At 42.1% G+C, this 27,557-nt stretch overlaps 1 protein-coding gene across 1 annotated transcript; it reads right to left on the minus strand.

Moving 5' to 3' along the window:
• Positions 1-2,819: 2,819 nt before the first annotated feature.
• NRDC (nardilysin convertase) lies at positions 2,820-27,555 on the minus strand. Its single transcript, XM_075182081.1, has 31 exons — positions 27,287-27,555; positions 25,639-25,897; positions 25,228-25,309; positions 24,703-24,856; positions 23,179-23,252; positions 22,985-23,080; positions 22,196-22,318; positions 22,013-22,070; positions 21,758-21,831; positions 20,462-20,531; positions 20,118-20,195; positions 18,723-18,843; positions 17,301-17,359; positions 17,168-17,222; positions 16,825-16,929; positions 15,451-15,574; positions 15,255-15,341; positions 15,033-15,152; positions 14,671-14,722; positions 13,475-13,625; positions 12,616-12,743; positions 10,909-11,071; positions 10,539-10,570; positions 10,049-10,187; positions 9,854-9,901; positions 9,106-9,158; positions 8,603-8,686; positions 7,205-7,295; positions 4,803-4,919; positions 4,454-4,543; positions 2,820-3,768 (listed from the first exon to the last, which is right to left on the minus strand). Exons 1-31 carry the CDS (start codon positions 27,430-27,432, stop codon positions 3,568-3,570), a joined length of 3,234 nt encoding a protein of 1,077 aa, XP_075038182.1. The 5' UTR covers positions 27,433-27,555; the 3' UTR covers positions 2,820-3,567.
• Positions 27,556-27,557: the final 2 nt, after the last annotated feature.

Below are 27,557 nucleotides of genomic sequence, written 5' to 3' on the forward strand. Positions count from 1 at the left end.
GCATTTGTTGTTTTTTGGATGTTTTTCCCCCTCTTTTTAGTCAATTACTAGCATGGCTGAAGAAGAAATATGTCCATAAGAAATCCCATCAGTGCTATTTCCCAGGATGCTAGTTGTCCTCTCATCTTTAACTAAAAGCAAGGCAAGAGCTGGCACAAAGCTATGGGAATCTTTCCAATAATCTGATTACAAAATATAGTACAGGCTCATTCAACTCATACACAAAACATTAAATCAATTCAATAACTGAATCACCCAAGTTCATTTATTTAAAACTTTTTTTTTTTATTAAACTCAAACCATTAAAATATGCCTAGAACTCATCTCTGTCTCAGATCGTTATGTAAATCTGCGCCGCCCAAAAAAAAACCAGAACACATTTGTAGTAATAGTTATGAGTGGTATTATCTAGAGAAGGTGTTCTTTATAAACTTTAGCCCTAGACCCAGTTTAACTCTAGTGGATGGTTCCCAAAGATGACAATCCTGAATTAATACATTGCCTTTGATATTACAGTTTGCTCCTAGAGATAGATATACATATATATATATACACTTTTCCCCAGAAGGTTAATAAATAGTACTATTTGGCACTATGCAGTATTGCAGAAAGGGGCTTATGGGGGTTGTGAACCATAGGTGAGAAGCATTCAGCTAAGGCCATGCGGTTCATCTTCCTGATGGGGAGAACCTGGGGCCTGATTCATTAAGGATCTTAACTTAAGAAACTTCTTATTTTAATCTCCTGGACAAAACCATGTTACAATGCAAGGGGTGCAAACTAGTTTTCTGTTTTGCACATAAGTTAAATACGGACTGTTTTTTCATGTAGCACACAAATACTTGATAGCTTATTTGTACACTGAAATCTAAAGTTGATATTTGTTTGCTACATGAAAAAAACAGTCAGTATTTAGCTTATGTGCAAAACAGAAAACTAGTTTGCACCCCTTGCATTGTTACATGGTTTTGTCCAGGAGACTGAAATAAGATACCTCTTCATTTAAAATCTTGAATGAATCAGGCCCCTGGATCTGTTACATTATACAAAGGTTCACATTAAGGATGGGTCTATTAAAACACTTTGTGTGACAATCCTAGTTTTAGCCTGTTTGGGAACACGTGTCATTTGGGGAATGATTAATAGTTTTTATGACAAAGATCAGTAATTATTTATACAAGTAACATTCAAATAATTAAAAAAAAAAAAACCACTTAATGCAACAATATTCATAAATCAAAATTATTACAGGGACCTTCTGTTGACAATATTTGCTTTACCTGGCCTTTGCCCACATTTCCTATCTAGATACATTGTTTTCTCTTGCTGTGGGTCTGCACAGTGTTCTTATACCATCAGACTATTTATTTCCATTGCGCTTGGATAGAGGTGCAGTACGAATTTACGATGCTGTAAAACACAGACAGTGGTTACAACTACATAATTATTACCATACTGAACACAGCAACAAGAGCTACTTAGCTGTAACCAGACACAGGTCAGATCAGATGTGAGGAGAGGGTAACACTTCCAAATGACATCACTTGGTTTTTTTTTTTTTGGTTTTTTTTTTAAAGCGGCAACGAATGGGCCCGTTTCATGATGGTAATGTTAATTGTATTCCTAACTCTAACCAGTAAGGTAAAGGTAATACTTATATAGGGCCGTGTGTTGCCGTTTTAAAACCTGAAATGTCCAAGTCGCAGTTGAAAGTGACGTCATGTGGAAGTGTCGCCCTCTCCTGATATCGGATCTGGGCTGTGTCTGTTTACGGGTAAGTAGGTATTTTTTTCCATGTCCCTGTGTTCAGTTCCGTAATAATTATGTAGCTGTAAACACTCTCTGTGTTTGCATTATCGTAAATACCATTACCATCATTGGATAGGACACAGCTTTACGAAATGTAAACAAACGCTGCTTGACTGTATAATGTCAGAGCAAAGTTTTGGGGAAAGATCACAGGAGGACATGTACAAGCCAATAAAGGAGTCACTTAAACTTGAACACATAGGTCAGTAATGGCTAACCTGTGTCACTCCAGGTGTTGTGAAACTACATGGCCCAGCATGCTTTGCCAGCTATCAACTAGTTATCTACTGGCAAAGCATGCTGGGGCTTGTAGTTTCACAACACCTGGAGTGTCCTATGTTAGCCATCACTGACATAGGCGGTTACTGAAGGGGATTTTGGAAACCAGCAGTTTTTGCTAGGACAGTGTCCGACCCTCAACCAAAGGCAGGTTCATGTTACTCCTCCCTGTGTGCGTTTCCTTCTCCAAGAACCACAGCATAAAGCTCTGATTCCTATAATATTCCTTATACTGTTGGTATAGGTATCTCTTCCTAACTGAAGTCCACCGATCATATTGGACCTGACCTGACTTACTGTGTGATCATATTAAGTTTGGAAAATGTTTCTTGTTAGCATTACTGAACTATTGATGATTCTCTATATACACATTAGTGCCTGCAGGGCACAGGAGAGATGAGGAACAATATGTACAACTACAATCCCCTCTTCTTCTGCCTTGCTCTCTTCTCTATGTGTACACATGTATTTAATGGAATTTATAATCTACGAACAGAACCGGGGAGCGGCTGTGGTAGAATTGATAGTGCATTAAGCAAAATTTCGTGACCAAGTTTGTCAAGGCAAATATTCTGCAAAATATTTTTTTTTAATCATTTCCAATGCGCAGTTTAAATGTATGAGCATTAAATTAAGTTCTTTGCTCTTTAGTAAAAAATAACTTGGTTGTAGCCTACTGGAAACACGCTTAGGTGGCAGATGTTATATAAAAATGTACAGGCAACACTCCATTACACAGCAGCCCCTTTTAATAAAATGGAAATAGTCTTATATAACACTCCATTACATTGTAAGATCAATAAATAAAAACTCCTTCAACCGACCTAAAAAAAACATCAGACCGACTATCATTCACACACAGCGGCAGCCATTTTGTGCACTGAACCAATATTCAGGCGGTCAGTTCAATCGGAACTAATGATATTACTGAGGCATACAAAATGGCCATCTCCCCTGGGTGTAGGTCCACTTCAATTGAAAAATAAACTGTAAATATACACATTGTGAAGAAAAATACTCTCAGACACAGTATTGGGTCATTCACATATACATAACATGATATGGTGTTTAAATTATCCAAAAAGATACCACTTCCTCTCCATGTCTCTTCCTGCAATATCTTTATGTGACAACACCCATACATATCACGTTCAGTCAGAGCGTTTCAGCTCTAACCTTATATATGTGAATGTACCAAATACCCAGCTGAGGTATTCACTTATTTAGACAATTGATAATTGCAAACTAGTATTAAGTCCAACAGCAGCAGCATAAAATATTTCTAGATTTAAAAATTCTGGTTACCTGCACAGTGAGATGTTTCAAAGTTTCATTTTTTTTTTTTCCATTTAATGTTATTTTTGTGAATTGAGAGAGTGGTGTGGAGAGCGCAGAGACCTTCTTGTTAAAAGCACCCAGTAAAGCAACGATTGTTTGGTGGAACTGCACTCTCCATCACCTACAGCCTCCCGTCCGCCCTCATTTGATTATTTTGTGATATGGCAGCAGTTTTAAAGTGGAGGTAAAGCTGCGGATGTCGTAGATGGGCACAGTGTCCGCCATGAGAGGAGAGGGGGGGAGGAAAGTCAGATTGGTGATGGTTCCGTAAGCTGATTCCGGCTCCCCGCTTGGAGTTTGAGAGGCCACAACATCTGGCTCCTTGTCGCCAAATCCAACCACCTATGAGACGAAGAGACGACCAGTGTGGCGGAATGTTAATGAGACTCTTTACTTAACACAGATCTCAGCTGACGCCATTGTTAGAACTACTCTGCTTAAGTAGTGCAGTTGTGTCAAACTAAACTACAACACAACAATAACATCATCGTATATGAAGCAAGGGGCTAATGACCATGGGAGTATAGCCCGTGGCACTAGGTAGCGATGGGTATACGAAGGTCTAAACAAAGGTCTCCTCTCTGCAGGCCACAGTGACCTAGATTTTCTCATTCGTATCAAAGCTGGAGTCATAGCATGTGGAAGTCATAAAACAATCTAATATGAGGAAAAGTATAGCAAATACACCCAATAAACCATCAGATCAAAAATGTGTTTTGTCCAACCATGGAACAAATTATTGGTAAGAAAGGACAACTGCTTTGAAATACCATCAATAACCTTCACTAACATTTTAGAGAACCAGAGTCCAGGCTCCGACATCCAAAATACAGCTTAAGGAAACTAAGCTAAAACTGGTTAGCTCAGCATCATGGCCTGCAGCGGGAGAGTTACCCTGGTCAGCGCTTTACTGTCCACTTCCAAATGGCAGCATCTACAGTCATATATCAGTGACCATCCCCCGCTGTCGCCCCCTTAGACAGGAGCGTAAAATGAATTACATTAAATACACTGAAGGGATACTCACATGTACACTCAGGACCTTCCTGTCACAGCCTCGATGAGCCTGGAACCAGTTGACCATGTCGCTCTTTTTGAATGTCTTCAGGGCGTCCACCTGAAATGTAATCATGGAGTTCTTTAAAGTCATGTAAAATGGCTGAGGGGTCTGTGTTCTAATAATGCCTGTTAAAGTGATTGAGGGGAATTTAAAAGGAGGCCCGTAAAAAGAGATTAGAATAATAATTTAGTTTGTATTAGATATTGAATGTGTGCAGCATCTGTGGGTTTTCCTACTTGGTGGCAGCCAAAGACCAACTTGTCCCCTCTGACTTAAAAGACATTACAAGATAAACTGCTTAAAGTGCCTCTTATACCTCGCGTTCCAAGCGGTCAAAGAGATACTGCTGAGTGATGACTTCACTCCAGTTCCTGTCCACCTCCTCTCCCAGGTGGGTGTCCTCACATTCCTTCAGTTTTATTAACGCCTGAACCTGCAAAGAGAAAGACAACAACGTGATGGATGCTACAAGGTTACCAGGAGCACTTCTCCACATCTAAAAAGTAATCAGATTTTTTTTTGAAGGATTTGCGCGTCTAATGACAAGTGATAAACGAATCTGAGTTACTAATATAGTGTTATAATACCTACTCTGCTTAGTGTAATGTTTTACAAACCAACTTGGGATAATGAGCCTCACAGTTGTCTGAATTATATAAGGTACCCACATTGATTAACGCGCTGGGTTAATGACACGGCCGGTAGTTCAGGTAACATTTATCTGAACTTGCAATGTCCGTGTTTACTGCAATACATTAGACAGGAGATCAGATACTATAATCCTTCCTGTTACTGCAATATCTTCTGTCAGAGTTAGGAAGAGCGTAGAATCTCCCCTATCCAATCTGTCACTACACTATAACAATTCCAACCGTAGAGAGCGTAGCATCTCTCCTATCCAATCCATCACTACACTGTGACGACTCCAGCTGTAGAGAGCGTAGCATCTCCCCTATCCAATCTGTCACTACACTATAACAATTCCAACCGTAGAGAGCGTAGAATCTCCCCTATCCAATCTGTCACTACACTATAACAATTCCAACCGTAGAGAGCGTAGCATCTCTCCTATCCAATCCATCACTACACTGTGACGACTCCAGCTGTAGAGAGCGTAGCATCTCTCCTATCCAATCTGTCTCTACACTATAACAATTCCAACTGTAGAGAGCGTAGCATCTCTCCTATCCAATCCATCACTACACTGTGACGACTCCAGCTGTAGAGAGCGTAGCATCTCCCCTATCCAATCTGTCTCTACACTATAACAATTCCAACCGTAGAGAGCGTAGAATCTCCCCTATCCAATTCATCACTACACTGTGACGACTCCAGCTGTAGAGAGCGTAGCATCTCTCCTATCCAATCCGTCACTACACTGTGACGACTCCAGCTGTAGAGAGTGTAGCATCTCTCCTATCCAATCCATCACTACACTGTGACGACTCCAGCTGTAGAGAGCGTAGAATCTCTCCTATCCAATCTGTCACTACACTGTGACGACTCCAGCTGTAGAGAGCGTAGCATCTCTCCTATCCAATCTGTCACTACACTGTGACGACTCCAGCTGTAGAGAGTGTAGCATCTCTCCTATCCAATCCATCACTACACTGTGACGACTCCAGCTGTAGAGAGCGTAGAATCTCTCCTATCCAATCTGTCACTACACTGTGACGACTCCAGCTGTAGAGAGCGTAGCATCTCTCCTATCGAATCTGTCACTACACTATAACAATTCCAACCGTAGAGAGCGTAGCATCTCTCCTATCCAATCCGTCACTACACTGTGACGACTCCAGCTGTAGAGAGCGTAGCATCTCTCCTATCTAATCTGTCACTACACTATAACAATTCCAACCGTAGAGAGCGTAGCATCTCCCCTATCCAATCCGTCACTACACTGTGACGACTCCAGCTGTAGAGAGCGTAGCATCTCTCCTATCCAATCTGTCACTACACTATAACAATTCCAACCGTAGAGAGCGTAGCATCTCCCCTATCCAATCCGTCACTACACTGTGACGACTCCAGCTGTAGAGAGCGTAGCATCTCTCCTATCCAATCCGTCACTACACTGACGACTCCAGCCGTAGAGAGCGTAGCATCTCTCCTATCCAATCCGTCACTACACTGTGACGACTCCAGCTGTAGAGAGCGTAGCATCTCTCCTAACCAATCCGTCACTACACTGTGACGACTCCAGCTGTAGAGAGCGTAGCATCTCTCCTAACCAATCCGTCACTACACTGTGACGACTCCAGCTGTAGAGAGCGTAGCATCTCTCCTATCCAATCCGTCACTACACTATGACAATTCCAACCGTAGAGAGCGCAGCATCTCTCCTATCCAATCCGTCACTACACTATGACAATTCCAACCGTAGAGAGCGCAGCATCTCTCCTATCCAATCCGTCACTACACTGGGACGACTCCAGCCATAGAGAGGGTAGCATCTCTCCTATCCAATCCGTCACTACACTGTGACGACTCCAGCTGTAAAGCGCGTTGTAGCTCTGCAGTGTTATATGGGCATGGAATGGAAATACAGGCACTCCAATAATATGTGGCACAATCACAACCAGCTAATGAGAGGGAACTAACAAGAGGGCATAAACCAACTGGCCATGAGAAAATCTAATGTGGAGCTTATGTTTACAATTATTATTTCAAGGTACTGATTCCAATCAGCCTGTTTATTAAATTCTAGGCTTAAGCTACCTGTGTTTTAAAAGAGTCTTCAGTCAAGTTCTCAATTTTTTCTCCGAAACAGACGAAAAATTCTTCTATTTTCTTGTCCACCACTTCCGAGCTGCAGGAAAAAGATTCAAAAACCATTCTGATTTATTTCACGTAAACCAAAACCACGTGCTGGGAGTGAGGGAAGATACACAGCCCTGAGCAATGTAGTGGTTCTTTGTCCTAAGCCAGTGTTGGCTAACCTGTGACACTCCAGATGTTTTGAAACTAAGTCCTTGTAGTTTCACAACACCTGGAGTGTCACAGGTTAGCCAACACTGTCCTAGGGAAAGGGGATTTATATACCCACTGGTAAATCCTCTTCTTGTGGGTCCACAGTATTGCTGCTACCAATAGGTCTATCTATCCGACCATTCTATCTTTCCTTGTCAATGACCTGTAGACCAGAGATAGCACAGCTATAGCTTCCAGCTTCACTTCTCTCAGTTGTGACCACACTGATCCAGCAGTTCTGCTGTGGACATAATGTGTCTCAATTCAGCCATTAATTTATGGGCAGATCAATAGCATTAATGGAGTTGAGAGCTTCTACACAGAATGTTCCGCTATTCCTAGAAGAATACATTGTGTACTCGGAACACTTCATCAATTTTGGCTGAAAGAAAACATTCCTGGCTCTGCACCCTGCCTGACAAGACCCTGCAAAGCGTGTGTGAGCTTTTGTGTGTCTCTACAGCAGGAGCCATAGGAAGCGTATGGGAGACTGTGAAATAACACCGAAACACTTTCTGGAGAACCACTGTCCGCTGTTCTTAGAGTAAAAACTCGCCCACTACCCGTCCAGCTGTATGCAGGGCACAAAGAATTGCAAACCTATACAATAGGTTAAGAATACAGTGCTGTGTAATCTTAAAGGATGCTTTGTTTTGTCAGGGGACAGGCTGGTGCGCAGTGCTTTTACGTGGCACAGACAGGTGTAATCACTATATAATCCTTAAAAGAGATTATTTTGACCAGGCCAGTCTATTGCTTTAGTCACAATGAAAGGTACAAACAAGAACCCCAGAAATCCGAAACATTCTCTGTAGTCAATTAGCAAGGTAATAAAATAAAACACACACTGACCCTGCAAGTTAAAGCGACATTGCAGAACAGTCTGCACACTGACCCTGGAAGTCACAGGGACATTACAGAACAGTCCGCACACTGACCCTGCAAGTTACAGCGACATTACAGAACAGTCCGCACACTGACCCTGGAAGTCACAGGGACATTACAGAACAGTCCGCACACTGACCCTGCAAGTTACAGCGACATTACAGAACAGTCCGCACACTGACCCTGCAAGTTACAGCGACATTACAGAACAGTCCGCACACTGAGGGGAATTACAACTGTAATCACATCCAGCTCACTCACTTGTACTTAGAGGCTTGTGTTTCCACGGTGACTGAAAAACCCAGAATGCCAGAAGTGTTTCTGCAGGTCGGATACACATGATACCTATTGAGAGTGGGGAGAAGTATTTTGGACTCGATTACAACAAAATTAAAATACCACAGTAAGGCATTATTTAAAATAATTTTCAGGACCACTTTGCTGCTGGGAAGGAGCATATAAGCGCTATATTAAAGTATTAAAAAGTTTAAATTGTGGAACTTAAACAAATGATCTGACTATCTGGCAGGAATGGATACAGCAGTTTAGAGGGCCAATGAGAGTTAATCTTCCCTAGGGCAATAAAGAAACTGTGAAAAGGATTATAAGTAATATGTGTCTTTGCAGTTGAAGTGGAACTACAAGTCCCAACATGCCCGGCCAGTCAGAAGCCGGTAAGGCACGGCGGGAATTGTAGTTCCACAACAGCTGGGCAGTGTAAGGACTCGGACTCCGTATTCTACACTGTTACTTCTCTCTCTTACCCCAGAGTCTGCTTCGTCCTCAGAAAGTCAAAACAAGGTTCTTCCATGTGCATCTGAAAGGAAACAAAGACTTCTATCAATCCTTTGGAAAGAAGCAAATGCAGTAGATTAGATTCACCCTTTCACTAAGACTACGAGGCTTTAATGGTTGATTTTATTTCATGAAAACATCTAAGGGAATATAATACTCAAATTAAAAAAACATCTGCTTTGCTATGATGCCAAAAGAAAGCCCTCTGTTCTAAAAAGAATAATCAATCTAAAAATCTCAAGTAAATAATAATAAAAAAAAAACAAAAACACATTATGAAATGCAAGAAGGTTAGACCTACTGAGCTGCAATTTTACCATAGGGCTCAGAAATTTCAATACAAGTCCACATGTTCACATAGTAGAACAGTTTATGAGATCTATTACATATATTGTATTATTGATAAAGCAGAACAGTGTATGAAGAATAGGTTATTCTGGCCATGGGACAGGGCTCCTCTGCGTATATATTCCTGTAATCTGGCTGACGGAGCCTGCCTGGACTTTGTAGTTCCACAGCTGAAGGGTAGCCACAAGACTGACTGCATCACAATGTATGCCAGGAGAGGCACAGAAGGATAGATACAATGGTTAGTGTAGGCTTTATTTTATGAAACTCAACTTCACTATTAAAACCTTCCTACGACCTTACAGATACCACTTAACGTCTGATAGCAGGCACCAATAAGGGTCCTAGAGAAGTGGCTGAACTACTTACCTCTAGCAGCTCCATCAGTGTGTATTCCCATAAATTCCTAGCACCAGACTGAAAACAAAAAACAAAACACAAGTTAATAAATGCAAATAATTCTGAAATCGCTCAAGTTGCGCCACGGATCTGCTCTGGCACAGAGGTTTCACGGGACTTCGTGGCATAGTCCTAGGTTAAATCCAGCTCCTGCGGTGCCCTCACCTGGTAATACACAGTGACCTCAGAATTAGAGTCCCCTTTATTCAATGACTTGACTTTACACAAGTGATGAGAGGTCGGCAACTCCACCACCTGGAACTGCACCGGGACGGTGCTCTTCAGAGGCAGAAACTGCAGCTTCCTGATGAAGAACAACAGGTGAGTACAGAGCAAGTGTCAAAACACCACAAGAAGATCGCTGCTTGTTCAATCCCTTCCTCCGCAGCTTTAGGGCATCACTACAACCCGTTACACTGCTCCTCCTCCGCTCTCTTCCCTGATGCCCTGCGTAGGAGGTGGGCACAGGGATACATTTTGTTTTAGACCCCATCAATTTCCCCTCCCTACATGTTATGGCGACTAAGAGGATTATGCTCACAGAAGACGGCACCACCCTTTACTTCCACCACTTTCACAGAATATATTCCCATGTGTCAGTGACTGATCTACATCTACAGGTCCCTGTCTTACTGTAGAACATATATAGTCTCACCTTACGACATAGTTCAGGAACTCTGCAGACTCCTGGGTGGAGGGAAAAGTAAAAATAGGTTACAGAAAAGCTGCAACAATATCGATAATCAATTCAAATACCTGCACTTTTCAAATTACCCTGACCAATTGTCCACCCAAATAACTAGTGTGAGAAGGAACACTGGGTATTTAATGCTGCTAGGCTAATGGGAAAGCACTGGAAGCTTGTAAGTAAAGCAGCCAAACCTCTAATATATATCAATATTAAACAGTGTTCAGCGCAGTATTTAATGGAGAGCAGCGTCTTATGATAAACACACATTATAAAGAAATCGCAGCATACAAGCTCATCTGTAACATCCAATCACCAGCAGAAGACGCACACTCACCTTACTGGTGAAGTTGCCCTGTATCAATCCCTCAACGTACAGCTGAGATTTGAACTGGTCATAGAAAGAGAGCAGCTGCTCCAAGCGTAACCCCTTCAGGATGGTCAGGTATTTCTCTACCATGGACCAGCGATGACGTTCCAGGATTAGCAGACGCACATCCCTGGAGAGGAGAGAAAATGGCAGCGCTTAGATTTAATTATCTTTAGAGGGGTTCATCCCATCCCTCTGGAGGTGACTTCAGCAGGTCTCCTGGAAGATTGCGGGTGGGAGATTTAAAAGACAAATCTGCCTGCACAGGGGTGGAGAGGGGGCGGAGCCCTGGTTGTGAGCACAGAAGGATAAACAGACCCCCGTGTAGTGTTCAAAGTGTGAACGAGGACCAGGCTGATTCACACGCAAAATAAGTGTATTAACCTGGACTAATTAAAGGGACAGATTTACCCCCTGCCATCATATATATACAAAAGGGAATCAAAGCCCAGTGTAAAGTGTATTCCATCTGTATGTGTGGGTGTCATTGAAACTGTTTAATGTCATAGAATAACTCTTTTAAGAGATAATATTGAGCAATAAACAATAATCTTCTTAAAGTTCCTGCTATACATCAACAAGACACCTATAGTCAGCTGAATTCCTGCAACATACACATAATAACTAAGCCTGTAATCTGATCCCCCACTGTCCCGTGTTGACAGTGGGGGATCACTGTCAACACGGGTTCGAAGAGAAGCTACGTGGAGAGGAAACAAGTGACGAGAGACATTATTATACAACACATAGGCATGTCATTTCACATGTAACAAGAGACGTATCCCCAGCATCGTAAGTCAACACTCTGGATCAGAACTGCAGGGTAGTAACCACAGTAAGCGTCAGGAAGAACCAGCCACAAATCACTAGCAAATACCACCCAGAAGTTTGTGGTTCTGGCTGGTGATGGCAGCATCTACTCTCCTACAACTGGGGGTACCACGGTGATGAGCAGTTTACATATAGTCGGCGAGTGTCTGGTGACCAAGTGGCACTAGTTGGAGTGGTCAGTAGCGGCACGTTCCTGACGGTAAGAGGAACCCCAAAACCCCTCCTCAATGTGGCAGGGTAAGCCCATCCTGTCACAACTCATTACTTTGTCTGCTAAACCACCAAATTAATGGACACCACTGAAAATGTGTTAGCAATTGGCAAGATGAGAACAATGAAACGGATTGACAGATGACCAAATTTACTAACTGGCTGAGACAATTGAGGGAGAAAACAAACGGCCGTTGTTTGCCAGTTAATTCAAACACAGATAGGATGAGCTATCAAATTACTATATCACATGAGATTAGGTCATTTAAATGGTGTATAATGATAGTCATACAAGCGTTTAGATAAATTGGTAGGAGATTTGGATAAAGTGGTAAATCAGAAGTCACCTTTCAACAATATAGAAATACCAGGTTTGAAAATTCTCCAATGTGCCTGCAAAATACAAACTTATTTTTGCTGGATGCCGGTGAGCGCGGAGGTCCAGGGAAAAGGTTTATGTAACCCCCTCCTCTTCATTTCACTGTTTATTTATCTCAACAACAACAACAACAACAATAACAACAGCAAAAAGTGAGATCCAACCGGGCAGGGAATCCGTGCGCCACAGTAGTTGCACTTTGGAGTATCAGGTACTCCTACAATAGCTACAGCACAGGGGCACCATGCACTCACTTGCCCAGTTTCTCTGGTTTGATGAGAAGATTGAAGTAGGTCTTTTTCAGCTGTTCTGTGATCATCTCAAAGACGTCAGAAGAAGCCGTGAAGTCAGCCAGGTGGTCAATGATCAGTTCGAAGAGAAGCTACGTGGAGAGGAAACAAGTGACGGGAGACGTTATTATACAACACATAAGCATGTAATTTCACATGTAACGAGAGACGTCATCATACAACACATAGGCATGTCATTTCACATGTAACGAGAGACGTTATTATACAACACATAAGCATGTCATTTCACATGTAACGAGAGACGTTATCATACAACACATAAGCATGTCATTTCACATGTAACGAGAGACGTTATTATACAACACATAAGCATGTCATTTCACATGTAACGAGAGACGTTATTATACAACACATAGGCATGTCATTTCACATGTAACGAGAGACGTTATTATACAACACATAGGCATGTCATTTCACATGTAACGAGAGACGTCATCATACAACACATAGGCATGTAATTTCACATGTAACGAGAGACATTATCATACAACACATAGGCATGTCATTTCACATGTAACGAGAGACATTATCATACAACACATAGGCATGTAATTTCACATGTAACGAGAGACGTCATCATACAACACATAGGCATGTCATTTCACATGTAACGAGAGACGTCATCATACAACACATAGGCATGTCATTTCACATGTCACATAACAGGCAACTTGGGAATGGTTCTCAAGAAAGAAAACACACCTAGTCTACCCTTCTGGCACAGAGAATTGTGAGCAACGAGCAAGCACTAACTGATCTCTAGTAGTGGGATCTGCAGGGGATCCAGGGACATCATACTCACTGGCAGTTTGTGGTTGAATCCCTTCACTTTGATGACTAATCCATGTTCTCCAGCCACCAATTTATATTCCAGTTGAGCAACATCTGCTTCATAGGCCGGTTCTGCCAGTGTGTGAGCCAGGATATTAACAAATAAGTCAAACAGGACCAAGCTGAAAGAACAAAGTGTAGGAAGAGAAGGTCACCACAAGTCCAGACTAGACACAATATCATCCATTTGTAATACAGGTTTTAGACCAGTGCAATTACAGCACTAAGTCAGGTATCACAGTGAAAACATGGGCAACATCTGCAAATAATTTAATATCCTTAACAGTAAAATGTATCAAATGTTGTAAAAAATGTCAATATGGAACCAAGATAATAAGGATAAAAAATGATAATACTAATAATAAAGATAATATTGATATAATAAAAAAAAAATTATAACCTTGAGAACCATTGCATTTCAGTACAATTTTCTTGTTAATGTAGTTACAAATATTTTTTAGTGCAGTAAACTAATCATTTATTGGACAAACCCTTAAACGATTGATATTAAAGCCTATGTTTGAGCATTTAAATATTTGCAATGATCTAAAATTAGTGGCGTTATGGTACTAGGGTGGTGTCTTTGTATGCGAGTGCTTTCCAGATAGTAAAGTGCTGGTATTCCTGTGATGACAGGTCAGACTGAATGGGGAATGTTCCCTCCCTGTCACATGACAGTGATGAAGCTCAGATAGGATCTTCAGAGCTTTATCACCCCTGTGTCACAAGGAAGGAGCGATCCCTCGTCACTTCAACCTGCCGGTACGGGAGCGGGCGACGCTATGAATGTTAGCGCTTTCCTTGTTGAAAAGTGCTATTGTTTAAACCACCCATGTAACACCACCTTTACTAGACAGAGCTCATCCAATGCAATAACCTCCGTAAATTGCATCACTGGAGGCCTTTTGTGGCCGATGGGGAACAGCAGTCTCTAGATCACTGTCCCCGTACGTTTGGGAAACAACAGGGTCCCCAGAGACAGAGATCACTTCCAACATGTGAATCTGATGCCTTCTAGCTCACTCAGTATCAATAGTATCCTAAGCGTGAGTCAAATCCTAAGGTGGCGGCACTGACATGGGTAAACTCCAACCCACTCTAATGACTGTAAACCTCCATCATGCCAATACCCCATTCTCCACGATAAAGTGAAAACATTTAACTTACTTTTCAGGCGATTGCTGGATTAAGGGGGAGATTAGATGACAACGGATGTAAGCTGAAAAGAAACAAAATCTGTAAGATGTCATTTTATAACTTTTATGGAGGTGTTAGACAGCTGCTTTCTGTGCTCAGGATACAAATTGCTCCATGAATCCTGAGTTTATACTCTCCTTATTCCTGCATATTGCAGGCTGTGTAAATGCCATATGCTCGATGAATAACATTTGCAAATTTTCCACTACCTGTGACAAAGCAGGTATGAGGCGAGGATAAACTCGTCATATACTGGTCTGACTCCTCCCTGAACTAGAGTTTCCACCACCCTCTGTACAGGATTCTGCCATCGGACCTACATCCACTCGTACCTTTAGGAATCTTGAACTTGTTGTCCTTCTTGTACCAGAGGCTGCCCTGCTCAATGTTCAGTATTTTCTCAGGATATTCTCTGTCTGGGCAGTCTGAGCTCTTCACAGTGAAGTCGGTGGCTGTGTAAGAGATACAATGATTGTAAATCCCGGAGGGGGGGGGGGGGGGGGGGGGGTAAGGCAGAATTAGAACCCACAGTCTCTCTGTACTGCATTACTTACCAATGAACTTGTTCTCTGCTGGGAGATGGAGGTCCGGGTTTAAAATAAAGTCTATTGCCCAAAGTCCTTTCCATTTTGCATCAATGTCTGTGAAGAAAACAAAAATATACAATGAACCAAGCGGCTGATATCCCGTATCCTAAAAATGATAAATATCCAACATTCAGGTTTTCACCAAACCTTCTCTAGGCGTTACCTTCGATGCTGTACTGAGTACCGAACCACTTCTCCTTCATGTCACACTTGCCCTCGTTGGTCGGGGAGAGGAGGAGCAGATTTGCTTTCTCAGGAGTAAGATCTCTAAGAGCATCTGCAATGATCTAAACACACAAGGATGTAGTGAGTCATCACACCCAGCCATCCTGTAGGCTACACTGTGTGCTTATTGTAACCATTAGTGTAACTCACATCACAATGAACGTTAGATACCGATTTTTTATTTTATTTATTTTTTTATAGGTTACATTATACTAGTTGTGCTATGGTTACGTGGACCCTCTGCCTAGACAGTGGAAACAATCAATCATTGTGTGAGCGATAATCTCCGGAATACCAATACACAACTATTGACATCACTTCCATACAGAGGTTACCAGCCAATGGGTTTTCATGGGTTCATCCTAAAAATGGCTCTCTCAACTGTGTGTAGACAACAGGTATAGTTTAAAGTATCTACATAAAGACACAACATCAAGAAGATTTTGGTTTAGATGACCAGGATAAACAGAAACTACAGCAAAAGAACAATGGCCCCCACCATCCTACCTCTAAGGGGTATATTTCCTAAACTGCGGGTTTGAATAAAGTGGAGATGTTGCCTATAGCAACCAATAAGTTTCTAACTGTCATTTTGTAGAATGCACTAAATAAATGAAAGCTAGAATCTGATTGGTTGCTATAGGCAACAGCTTCACTATTCCAAACCCGCAGTTTAGGAAATCTAGCCCTGAGTAACAATGTTTGGCAGTTGTATAAACTAGAACATATCAGCAGCATAATCCATGATGGTGCCAATCACTTACTGTCCGTGTGCAGTGCCGGGATCTTTAATCCTTGATATTCTCATCTCCCATAACCTTTAGCGCAAACACAACCTGAGAACTCAGCATCTCATTTCTCTCCTATCCCACCCCATTTATATTCATCCCTTTACTAACATCCCCTCCTCCCTTTTTACCCCCCAGATTTATATTTTTTAATGTTGCAGAACTCCGACTATTTCCTTGTTCTGTGTTGAAGTATTTACTTAGAGTTCATGCCATTTTAGCTTATGTACTCTTATTGAATGTTGTACATTTCCCTTACTCACTTCTTTTATTCGGTTCCTCCCCCCATCACAAACAATTTATAACATGTCAATAAAATACTATTTACAAAAAATAAAACAAAAATAACCAATGCCAGCCTGTGTTACACTGCTAAACGCTTCTTAGTCAATCTACTCTCGCATTCAAGCCACTGGTGTATCTAGAACAACAATAGCAGACAATATATATAAGCGAATACCATAGTTATAGCCGGTCTCCGCTCACTCCTACATTACACATAATAATAGCACAAAGACACTCACATCAGGGCTGTACTCGAACAGAAGCTGGTCGCCAGTCAGAAAATCTTCTTTGGGAAATAGCTGCATGTTCTCACAGATGTTCTCCACGTAGTCTATAGGGTCAGTCTAAGCAGAAAAAAAAATATATAATAAATAATCCTTAAAAAAAAAACAACTAATGCCTCCATGCTGGAAGGGTGGATCAGTAAAGGGAAGAGGAGCCAACACTTTATTCTTGCCTCTTCTGCCCTATGAAGGTGGGACTTGAGACCACCAACTTATACCGTGGTTTACGGAGAAACATTTATTGAAATGTAAAAACAAAACTGCCCCCCACATGTTTAAATCATGTCAATAGTTGTACCTGCTCCTGATAGTAAAACTCATTGGCCTCGATTTTCTGTATTTCCCGGAAGATCCTACATTTTAGAAGAAGCAGAGATTTAGCACAGATCATGAACACGAAACAAGGGCCTTCTTTATAGCGCTAAAGTTACCTCTCTTGTGGGCCCAGTTGCTGCAACATTTTCAAATACTGAAACACAATATGTGTAACCTGGAGGATTAAAGACAAAAGAACAGTAGATTTAAGAGCTGGACAGGGAAAGGAACATGCATTTTTTTAGATACATGCTTGATGATAACACCAGGCTTCTCTGCATATATTCATATCACATGATCTATCTTAAAAATACAGATGTCAAGATTTTTTAAATCTACTATCCACCCATATTCCAAGTCTACAGTCTAGTTTGAACATAGCACATACTTGTACACTGAATGACAACATTCAGTGTAGATTTCATTTGCCTAGTGCAGGTTAGACAATGGAGACGTGTAGCTGAATGATTGCTATTGCTCAGTGCAAATTTTGCACCTAAATTAAATTTTAGTAGATGATTCAACATATCCGGCACAACTAACAATCTCAAAGAGGTTTAGAAAAGCTGACCTGTTGCTATAATAACACGGGTCCACATCCTATTGTAGATGAGGGTTATAAATACAAAAGACATTTTCCATAGTTAAAAGACAGGAGTTGTAACCCAGTTGCCTATGTTGTTCTGTGTCTGGTACAGAACAATACATTACAGGATGTCTTCTGTTAGGAACTCAAAATAATTCTGTATATAGAAGTTATCTTTAATATATCAATATGTTTTACAGACAACCTCCTTGTTCACTCAATAATTACTCAATGTGCTCCAAAACATTCACCAATGGTGGTACAGTCAGTGGCAGTAACCGTGTTAGCAGAATGATAGGCCGGTGTCATCACTGCCTGGATGGTATAGGTCAGGGGTAGGCAACCTGTGGCTCTCCAGGTGTTTGTGAAACTACAAATCCCAGCATGCCTTGCCACCTATCTGCTGGTTATCTACTGGCAAAGCATGCTGGGACTTGTAGTTTCACAAACACCTGGAGAGCCGCAGGTTGCCTACCCCTGGTATAGGTTATTGTTCAGAGCAACCAGGGGAAATCGCATCAGGCAGACGTGGGCTGGCAGCATTTGCAGTAGTAGGCAAGGAATATCAGCAGAACTATACCACAGCATTGTAATAGAAACCTTGTGATAAGGAGGTCAGTATTGCTTTAATGCTCATGTTACATGATGAAGATAGAAACCACCATCAAGTTAAACTATTTTCCAAATTCTAACAGTGCTGTGTAGAAGACAAAGGAACCTCCCTACCAATCACACGCAACAGGAGGAAGAAAACTCCTCCTTCGTTTAAGAAAATAGCATCCCTGCCTCAAGCACTACAATTAAGCTATTTAGTTATTACAGCTACATAATCACTTTCTTGCAAGGAAGGAATTAAACCCATTTATACTGTTATTACTCTGAGTGATAATTACCCAGTCTGACTATTCTTACAGTGAGAAGCGCTTTGTGCATGGTTTGCTTTGGTGCGTACCTCATAGAAGTTTTCATATCCGGCATCTGTCAATGTGATAGAAATACTGAACACGGAGTACGTTGTGTTCTGCTCAAAGCCAGTCTCACTGTTACCTCCGAACAGAGCCAGCGCCCAACACCTGAGAGCGGAGAGCAAACAATACTGACACAGAGGGCACAGCAAACTCATACCATCAGCTGATCAGTGTTCCCCAAATAGTCTTCATTTCTATCACCAAGGATTACCAGCAAACCAACCCCTGCCCAGTACAGCATTTCACTTACTGCCATACAAACATACTGTATCCCTCCGACTAAACTAGATTGATTCACTAAACATCCCTTTACTATATCCATCATCCCCCCAATTAAACACATCATCCTCAACCGCTCCTCCCATACAATATCCTCCTTACAGAATACTGCTTCCGTCATCTCCCCAATACACAGTTTCACTATTACACCCCAAGTACTCTATATGCTGCTTCCCACTCCCAAGTACTATATGCTGCTTTCCTTATACCACCCCTGCAAGTACTATGTGCTGCTTTCCTTATACCACCCCTGCAAGTACTATGTGCTGCTTTCCTTATACCACCCCTGCAAGTACTATGTGCTGCTTTCCTTATACCACCCCTGCAAGTACTATGTGCTGCTTTCCTTATACCACTCCGGCAAGTACTATACGCTGCTCTCCTCGTACCAACCAAGTACTATATACTGCTGACCTTATACCACCCCCACCACTATACGCTGCTTTCCTTATTCCCCCCCCCCCACCCCCAAGTACTATATGTTGGTTTCCCTATACCCCACCCCCCAAGTACTATATGTTGATTTCCTTATACCCCACCCCCCCAAGTACTATATGTTGGTTTCCCTATACCCCAACCCCCCAAGTACTATATGTTGGTTTCCCTATACCCCACCCCCCCAAGTACTATATGCTGTTTTCCTCATACCAACCAAGTACTATACACTGGTGCCCTTATACCACCCCTCCCCCCCACCCAAGTACTATATGCTGCTTTCCTTATACCACCCCCTCCCCCCAAGTACTGTATTCCGCTTTCCTCGTACCATTCTAACCATCTCCAAGTACAACATGTTGCTTCCCTCATTTCCCCCATAAAATACATTGCTTCTCCCGCTCTGTGCAACAAACCACTTCCCTTTCCCTCTTCTCCCCTAACTGGAATCCACTAGTTCACCTCCCACTCCTACCCTATACAATATACTGTTTCTCTCCCCATTAGCTATACATCTCATTTACTAACCATACAAAGAATAAGCTGCTTTACTTATTAGTGCGCCTACTTGCACAAGAAACAACTTTTCTCCCTCTAACAATACATAAGGTACAAGAACCACAGTACTACAATACCCCCATCCAGTACCGTACTACTACACTTACTTCTTACGCAGCAGAGACAGAATACTGCCTTTGCCCTCATGTCCTATTAGCCATGAAATATAGTGAAGAGGTTTCACCCTGAAATGAAATCAGAAGATATAAGATCATTTCTTTAGAACTGAATGCAGATCAAAGACTCAATAAAAACACTTTTAATCTTTAATAAAAGCAGAGTTGTAATGTTTATTGTACATAGTACCTCTCTGTGTAGAACTTGCTGCTATACAAACGTAACATTTGTGTGCTCTGTAGTCCTAGTGCCAGCAATCTTATATAACAGACAGGTACTCGTAATCCAAAATTACACAGCTGGCCAGAGAGCACTAACCAATCAAAAAACTTACTTGTAATACATCTCCTGGGGAGGAAGGGCCCATGTTATAGTCAAGGCATGAACCTTCTTAATAGGGACAACTGCAATGAGAAGACAATACAAGAAAGAGACGCATTATTAAAGCAATATATTATGCATAGATAAGCAAAGTACAATCAAGATAAGCAATTAAAAAACCACCTAGTTTAGGAAAGCTGCAGGAAGTCAAATGTCAATGGTTCAATACAAATCCTAGTTGGGAGAAATCAATGTTCAGGGACAACTCTAATCATATATTTTATCAATAACCCCCCCCCCCCCCACCCCATAAGAAGTAGAACCACAGGGATCCAAAAAGCTATTTCTTAACCTGCTGGCAGAATTTACAATTTGCTAAAGTGCCATTGTTATGTTTCTGTCAAATAATCACTTACATTTCTCCAAAAATTCCCTCCTGTCAATCTTACTCCTTGCTGATAATCGTTAACAATAGACCAAAGGCCGGTGGTACGCAGCATATCGATGCCGACTACCCCGACACTACTTACCCCGACGTGGAGAGACCGAAGGGCTCTTTCCCCCGACCAGCGTGCAGGACGACTTCTGTGTAAAGCGACTGCAGGTCACGGCGACCCCTGGAGAATCAGGCTGATGACGTCACTGATAACCGCGACTCACTAATCAGTGCTGTGATCCCCTTCACAGTACCGATGAGACCGTGACTTGCAGTCGCTTTACACAGAAGTCGTCCTGCACGCTGGTCGGGGAAGGAGCCCTTCGGTCTCCACGTCAAGTTAAGTACTGTCGGAATAGTGACAATCATTATTTCGCACCCCACCCCCAAAGACAGCCTGTCACAATAGTTGCATGCACTGTTCATGTTTTTTGTTTCTTTCACTGACAAAGTGGATAGATTTTTCAAAACAGGAATAGTTTATTGTGTCAGCAACTGCCTTTAAATAGATACATATATATATGCTTTCTAGTGTTATGTATTGTATTGGCAAAATATCAAAGAATGTATGACCCTAAAAACACTGCCTGTCAACATCTTAATGGGATATGTCTAATATCAATCAGGACAGGCAGTTAATCCTGTCAACAATGACCCCATCTGACCATGTATGCAGTCATCATTAGATCACGCTAATAGTTCCCCATGGCATCCAGCCCTTCTGCCCTTGTACCAGCTGATCTTTCGAATTTACCACACACATACAGCCAAACCTGACACAGATAAAGAAGTTCTGTAATCAGACCAACGCTGAGACAATTAACTAGGCAGGAAGCTGTAAGGAGACCAACCAAGTACTTCAGCATTTCATACCTCTGTAAAGCGAATTAAATCTGGGTGTGTCAAACGGGTCAGTCTGGTGGCTAAAGTCAGGTTTTTCTAAACCACTATAAAGATAAAAGAGCAGATTTAATTTAGTACTACAGTAATTGCTCTATGTTTAGATAACATGTGACATCTCAGAAGATGAACCCTAGAGCATGAACAAATAAAGCCAGATAATACTGAAAACAATAAAGTCTATTAAGTCACAGTATGAAGGGCACCAGTGTGTCCTACAGAACATACTTATTTGGAATCTTGCAGAAGATCTCCTTCACCCATTCTTCCAGTGTATCCAGGGTTTCTGATTTTGAAGAAAAAAAAAAAAAAAAAAAGGGAAAGAAAAAGAGAGTAAAAATAGAATAATAATAATTAGAACCATTTTAACCATAAAACCAGTTTGTGGACCATGGATCCAGTGCCCCATACCATTAGACTGTACGGTCAGGGTCATGTAGTGGGCAGAGTAATACGTCCTGTAGAACTCTCGGAGTCGGGCGTGGGTGTCTATATTCTTCTCTTTGGGATCGTATTTCAGAGTCTGAGCATTTCCTATGAAAACATCACAAATGCAGTCAGGAACGATCCTCAATATATTCTGTGTGTCTCTAGATCAGTATGAGAACCTGAACATAATAGAGCAATGTAAATTAGTATGACCACGGGGGGCTGCAATAATATTGCAAATATTATGGTCATAACAGGTTAGATTAGATGATAACTGTTTTGGTGTAGCTGTAAAGGAATTGCTTCACTTTGGGCACACAATAATAGACAGTGAGCGTCTTTCAGCTTTCGGTAGTAGGCGACCACCAGATCACAGTTTTGATTTGTTTTGGGGTTTGTTTGTTTTTAAAAGGAATACCCCCAGGATGTGTCAATCCATCTCTGTGAGCAGTAGAAGTCACACTACATCAGTGATCTTAAACATTTTAAAAGTACTATAGAACCATGTTAACATCACAAATTACTTGAAGTAACACATACCCCTGTATTAAAACAAACTAACCTTCAAACAGTAAAACAAACAAACAAACAAAAAAAAAAAAAACACAAAAAAAACCCTCATATGGTAAAGATACAACAACAAATTATAAACCATACAACCCCCAACAGTTGTGAGTATATTAAAATTAAAACATATGAGATATAAATGTCTAATAAACATCAAAGAACTTGAGCACAAGTGAAGTTTAATTCTGAGTGAATAGAGCTTACCCCAGAAGAACTTGCCCATCGGATGGCCAGGCTTTGCCAGACTCCCAAAAAGCATTTCCTTGCGATTAGAGTCAGAAGGTCGAGCAAGCTCAAATTCTGGAACGTGAAAAATAAATAACCAAAATGTGTTTATTTGGTGTGTGTGTGTGGGGGGGGGAATAGCAATACATGCCTTTGTTATACTATGCTCTTACCACTGTCCACTGCCTGTACTTCCCGATCTATGGCATCACAGACCATCAGCGGGGAGATAAAGAACTGTGCCCATCTGGGGAGACAATGGTTCAGAGGTAAACTATAAAATACTAAGATATATGCTAGTACTAGGTCACAGAGCTTATTTGTAGTTCTTGCCTAGATAAAGCTGGGATAGCGAAACGCGCCGAAATTACTGTCTGTGACTGGTCTAAATAATATCTAAATTTGACTAAGTGTTACTTATAGTTAATTATATAATTTGACTAAGTGTTACTTCCCGATCCATGGCATCACAGACCCTTAGCGGGGAGATCCATAGAGAAGGTTGACATTTACAGCCCAATTCCAAAGTTGGTAACCAATTAGGAAGTTAGCAAATCACCCGTCACCGCTATGAGTAGAAATGTATTACAGACAATGTGGCAGACAGCAATAGCTGAATGAAGGAGGGATTCATATAACATTAGGAATGACTGTTCAGTTACTATATTAAGGATGATTATTAACCCATGATCTTAGGTACTGAATTATGAATCAGTCATTCATTAATTAAAACCTATCATCCAGGATAATATTTTGCTTCTAATAGCAGACAAACTTAAAATGGACGATTAACAGACAACCTAAACAGGAATTTACCCATTTGTAACACAATAAAGAGATCGAGAGTAACAGCCAGTATTTTAAAACCCCATTTATTTTCACCTTATTTAAAATATTTTGCAGCTTTTAATAGTTTGATTAATCAAAGTGAAATTTTATTGGAATTTGCTGATTTAGAAGATCTGACACTAGACAAGACAAATGGGACTGTTCCGTGTGCACCAAGCTATACAGTATTCTGCCTATTTCTGTTTAATTTTGGTAAACTATAAAATACTAAGATATATGCTAGTACTAGGTCACAGAGCTTATGTGTAGTTAATGCTTCCAGCAGCCCTCCGTACTAGTGCCCGATACAACCTTCCAATAGACACAGGTTAGACAATCTGCAACTTTTGCGCCATCCTTAAATAATCGTGTTTGCCAACTGAAAGGCTGCAGGTTGGCATAGACGTAGGATGTACATTTCATGTGTCCTACTTGCCTGTACTGTACCAAATCATGTTGCTTCCCTCCCACTACCAAATTTGCGTTTTACATTCTGAAACGGTATAAACAGGAATGAAGCATATACAAAAAGACAAGTAATCACATGCAAACATTGTAAAATGTCATCCCTCTCAACGGGCAGATTGTGCGCTACAGGTCAGCTCACGCACATAACTGCAATATTACCACAAACTGCTAATTGGCTGATAAAAGTCATGGTCTACAGTCAATCTGAAATGAGCAAATCCATCTCCTTGGCAACAGATACAGGCTTTCAATACATATCACAAACGAGACAGTACCAGACGCAAAGCATCAGGCAGTGCCTAAGCAGCCCCAGTGTTTCACGTTCCAAACGGAATTATGAAGCCAAGGAGGGAGAATAATAACTTGTGTCTGACCAGTATTTCCTGATGGGGAGAACGTACCTGTCCAAGGCCTCCTTGAAACGCTTCCTTTGTACGTCGAACTGGAATATGGTGCGTTCGGTGTCTGTAGAGGCGTTGTCACTGCCCCCGTGTTTTTTAAGGAAAGCATCAAAGCCATTCTCATCTGGGTATTTTTCACTGCCCATAAATACCACTGAAACAAATACATTAATATATTTTATATTTATGGGGTTCAGTTGTGCAAGCTCTGCTGCCCAAACAACTTATAAACTTGTATGTAAAAAGAGGTAAATAGACAGTAACAAATACAAGTAAAATCAATTTGTCCTAGACAGTGGTACTTTTCTACTTTATTTTATTTAGTAAGTACATACAGAAATCAATAGAAGCTACAAATTAATTCTGATACAGAACAGTTTTACAAAACTCCCCACAAAGTCATACAACAGCTGATAGATAGGATAGATAGATATACACGTAGCACATGAATTCCTTTGTTTTTATATTTCTTGAAATTGTAATTTTAGTAATCATTAAACACACGTAAACATATGCGACACTCACTGTGCTCCAAGAAGTGCGCTAATCCTGGCAGATCCTCCGGATCGCTGAAACTTCCTACCCCAATGCAGAGGGCGGCAGCAGACTATAGTGAGAGAGAGAAGGAAGCACTGAATGGACTAAAGAAGCTGAAGGACGACACATCCCCATGAAACATTGTGCTCCCACAAATAATGGGATCTATTAGATCCAGCTACAGATGTTGAAATAGGAACCAATAAATCTGAATGGGTAGTTGATACAAACAGTTATTACTGAGAGAGACCAGGCACTATTGTTCTCTGTCTATACTGTTGACGATTTTGCAAACAGCTTGTAATAAGGATCAAAGATGCCCATTACAAAATCCATTTCTGCTCCACAGAATGCAATTAACAGCTCCACAAATAATGATGCTACAACATTTCACCATACCAGCTTTTCAGTGCAGCCTTTCTTGTGCCTTGTATATACGCTATCTGACTCCTCATGTTCATCCTCGTCATCATCGTCTTCATCTTCAGAATCATCCTCACTCTCATCCTCGCTGTCGTCCTCAGTCTCCCACTGGTTGTCATCGTCATCCTCCCCACCATCATCATCTTCATCATCAGAGGAATCACAGGCAGAGAGACCCGCAGAGGCCATATCAGAGATGAGAAGAGCTCTAAGACCATTCTCTAGCTGAATAAACCTGGAAAAAAAAAATCAAATGAAAGAATAAGGGAAAAAAATATCAGGCAAACGTTATACTGTACTAAGGTGCAGAACTAACTGCACACACAAACATATCACTGAAATGGTAACGCCACTCTCACTAATGATATGACTAAACGCCTAAATCAAACACTTACCTGGCTCTTTAGCTGGTTAGATAATCTTAATTAGCATTAGTTTATTTCAAAATACTGCATACAATTTTACGCAGCGCTATGCACACAGAGTTACTAAGACAGCTTAGTGGTTAGCATTGATCTCTCACAAGCCCTGGAGTCATGAATTTGATTCTGACCAAGTCCCTAGTTCTGGGGAGTTTATATGTTCTCCCTCTCTTTGCGTGGGTTTCGAGTGATGTCAGGGATGGGACGGACCTAGGAATATTGAGGAAAAAGCGAGTAACATTGAAGGGATGGGGCGAGTGACGTCAGAAGGACGGGGGACAGGAGTAGTGATGGGGCGAGTGAATTCGGAGGGATGCGGCGAGTGACACCAGAAGGACGAGGGACCACATGGACAAGGGTGGTGATCGGGCAAGTGATGCCAGAAGCACGGGGAGAGTGACCACGGGGACAGGAGTAGTGATGGGGTGAGTTATGCCAGAAGGACAATGGGGACAGGAGTAGTGATGGGGTGAGTTACGCCAGAAGGACTATGGGGACAGGAGTAGTGATGGGGTGAGTTACGCCAGAAGGACTATGCGGACAGGAGTAGTGATGGGGTGAGTTACGCCAGAAGGACTATGGGGGCAAGAGTAGTGATGGGGCGAGTGAAGTCGGAGGGATGCGGCGAGTGACACCAGAAGGAGGAGGGACCACGGGGACAAGGGTGGTGATCGGGTGAGTGATGCCAGAAGCACGGGGCGAGTAACCATGGGGACAGGAGTAGTGATGGGGTGAGTTACGCCAGAAGGACTATGGGGACAGGAGTAGTGATGGGGTGAGTTACGCCAGAAGGACTATGGGGACAGGAGTAGTGATGGGGCAAGTGACGCTGAAGACACAGGGCGAGTGACGCTGGAAGGACCACAGAGACAGGAGTAGTGCTAGGACGAGTGATGTCGGAGGAACGAGGGACCATGGGGACAGGCGTAGTGATGGGGCAAGTGACGGCGGAGGAACGAGGGACCATGGGGACGGGGTGAGTGATGCCAGAGGGACAGGAGGAGTGATGGGGTAAGGGACACCGGAGGGACGGGACGAGTGACCACAGGGTCAAGAGTGGTGACGGGGACGATGACATCAGGACAAGGGACCATGGGGACAGGCGTAGTGATGGGGAAGTGACGTCAGGGACGGGAGGCGTGACGTCAGGGACGGGAGGCGTGACGTCTGCCGTAAAGTACATAAAAGCTTCTGATACTCACCGGTATTTCTTGGGGTCACTGGGAGATTTAATTATATCGATGTCCTCGGTGTTGTCGCCTTCATGTGGCTCCTCCCGGTCCCCGGTGCTCTCGCCCTGGGTGGCAGGGGACGGGCGGCTGGTCTTGTGGGGGTTTCTGGCGAGCATGTCTCGGTGCTGACTCGGTATCCTGAGTTCGCCACCACCCGGTGTTCCAGGCCTCACAGTGCCGGGGATCAAGGCTCTAGCCAGTCACAGACCACGGAGGTGACCACGTGTCTCGCTCTGAGCCT

The sequence above is a fragment of the Mixophyes fleayi genome, chromosome 8 (assembly GCF_038048845.1).
Source record: "Mixophyes fleayi isolate aMixFle1 chromosome 8, aMixFle1.hap1, whole genome shotgun sequence".
Lineage (NCBI taxonomy): Eukaryota > Metazoa > Chordata > Amphibia > Anura > Limnodynastidae > Mixophyes > Mixophyes fleayi.

Coding starts and splice junctions, on each gene's coding strand:
- NRDC (XM_075182081.1), bottom strand. CDS start 27,432: ATGCTCGCCAGAAACCCCCACAAGACCAGCCGCCCGTCCCCTGCCACC. Junction 18,844..20,117: donor CTGTCTCTGCTGCGTAAGAA/GTAAGTGTAGTA, acceptor CTCCGCTCTCAG/GTGTTGGGCGCTGGCTCTGT. Junction 15,575..16,824: donor TGTTCGAGTACAGCCCTGAT/GTGAGTGTCTTT, acceptor TTGTGTGTTTAG/ATCATTGCAGATGCTCTTAG.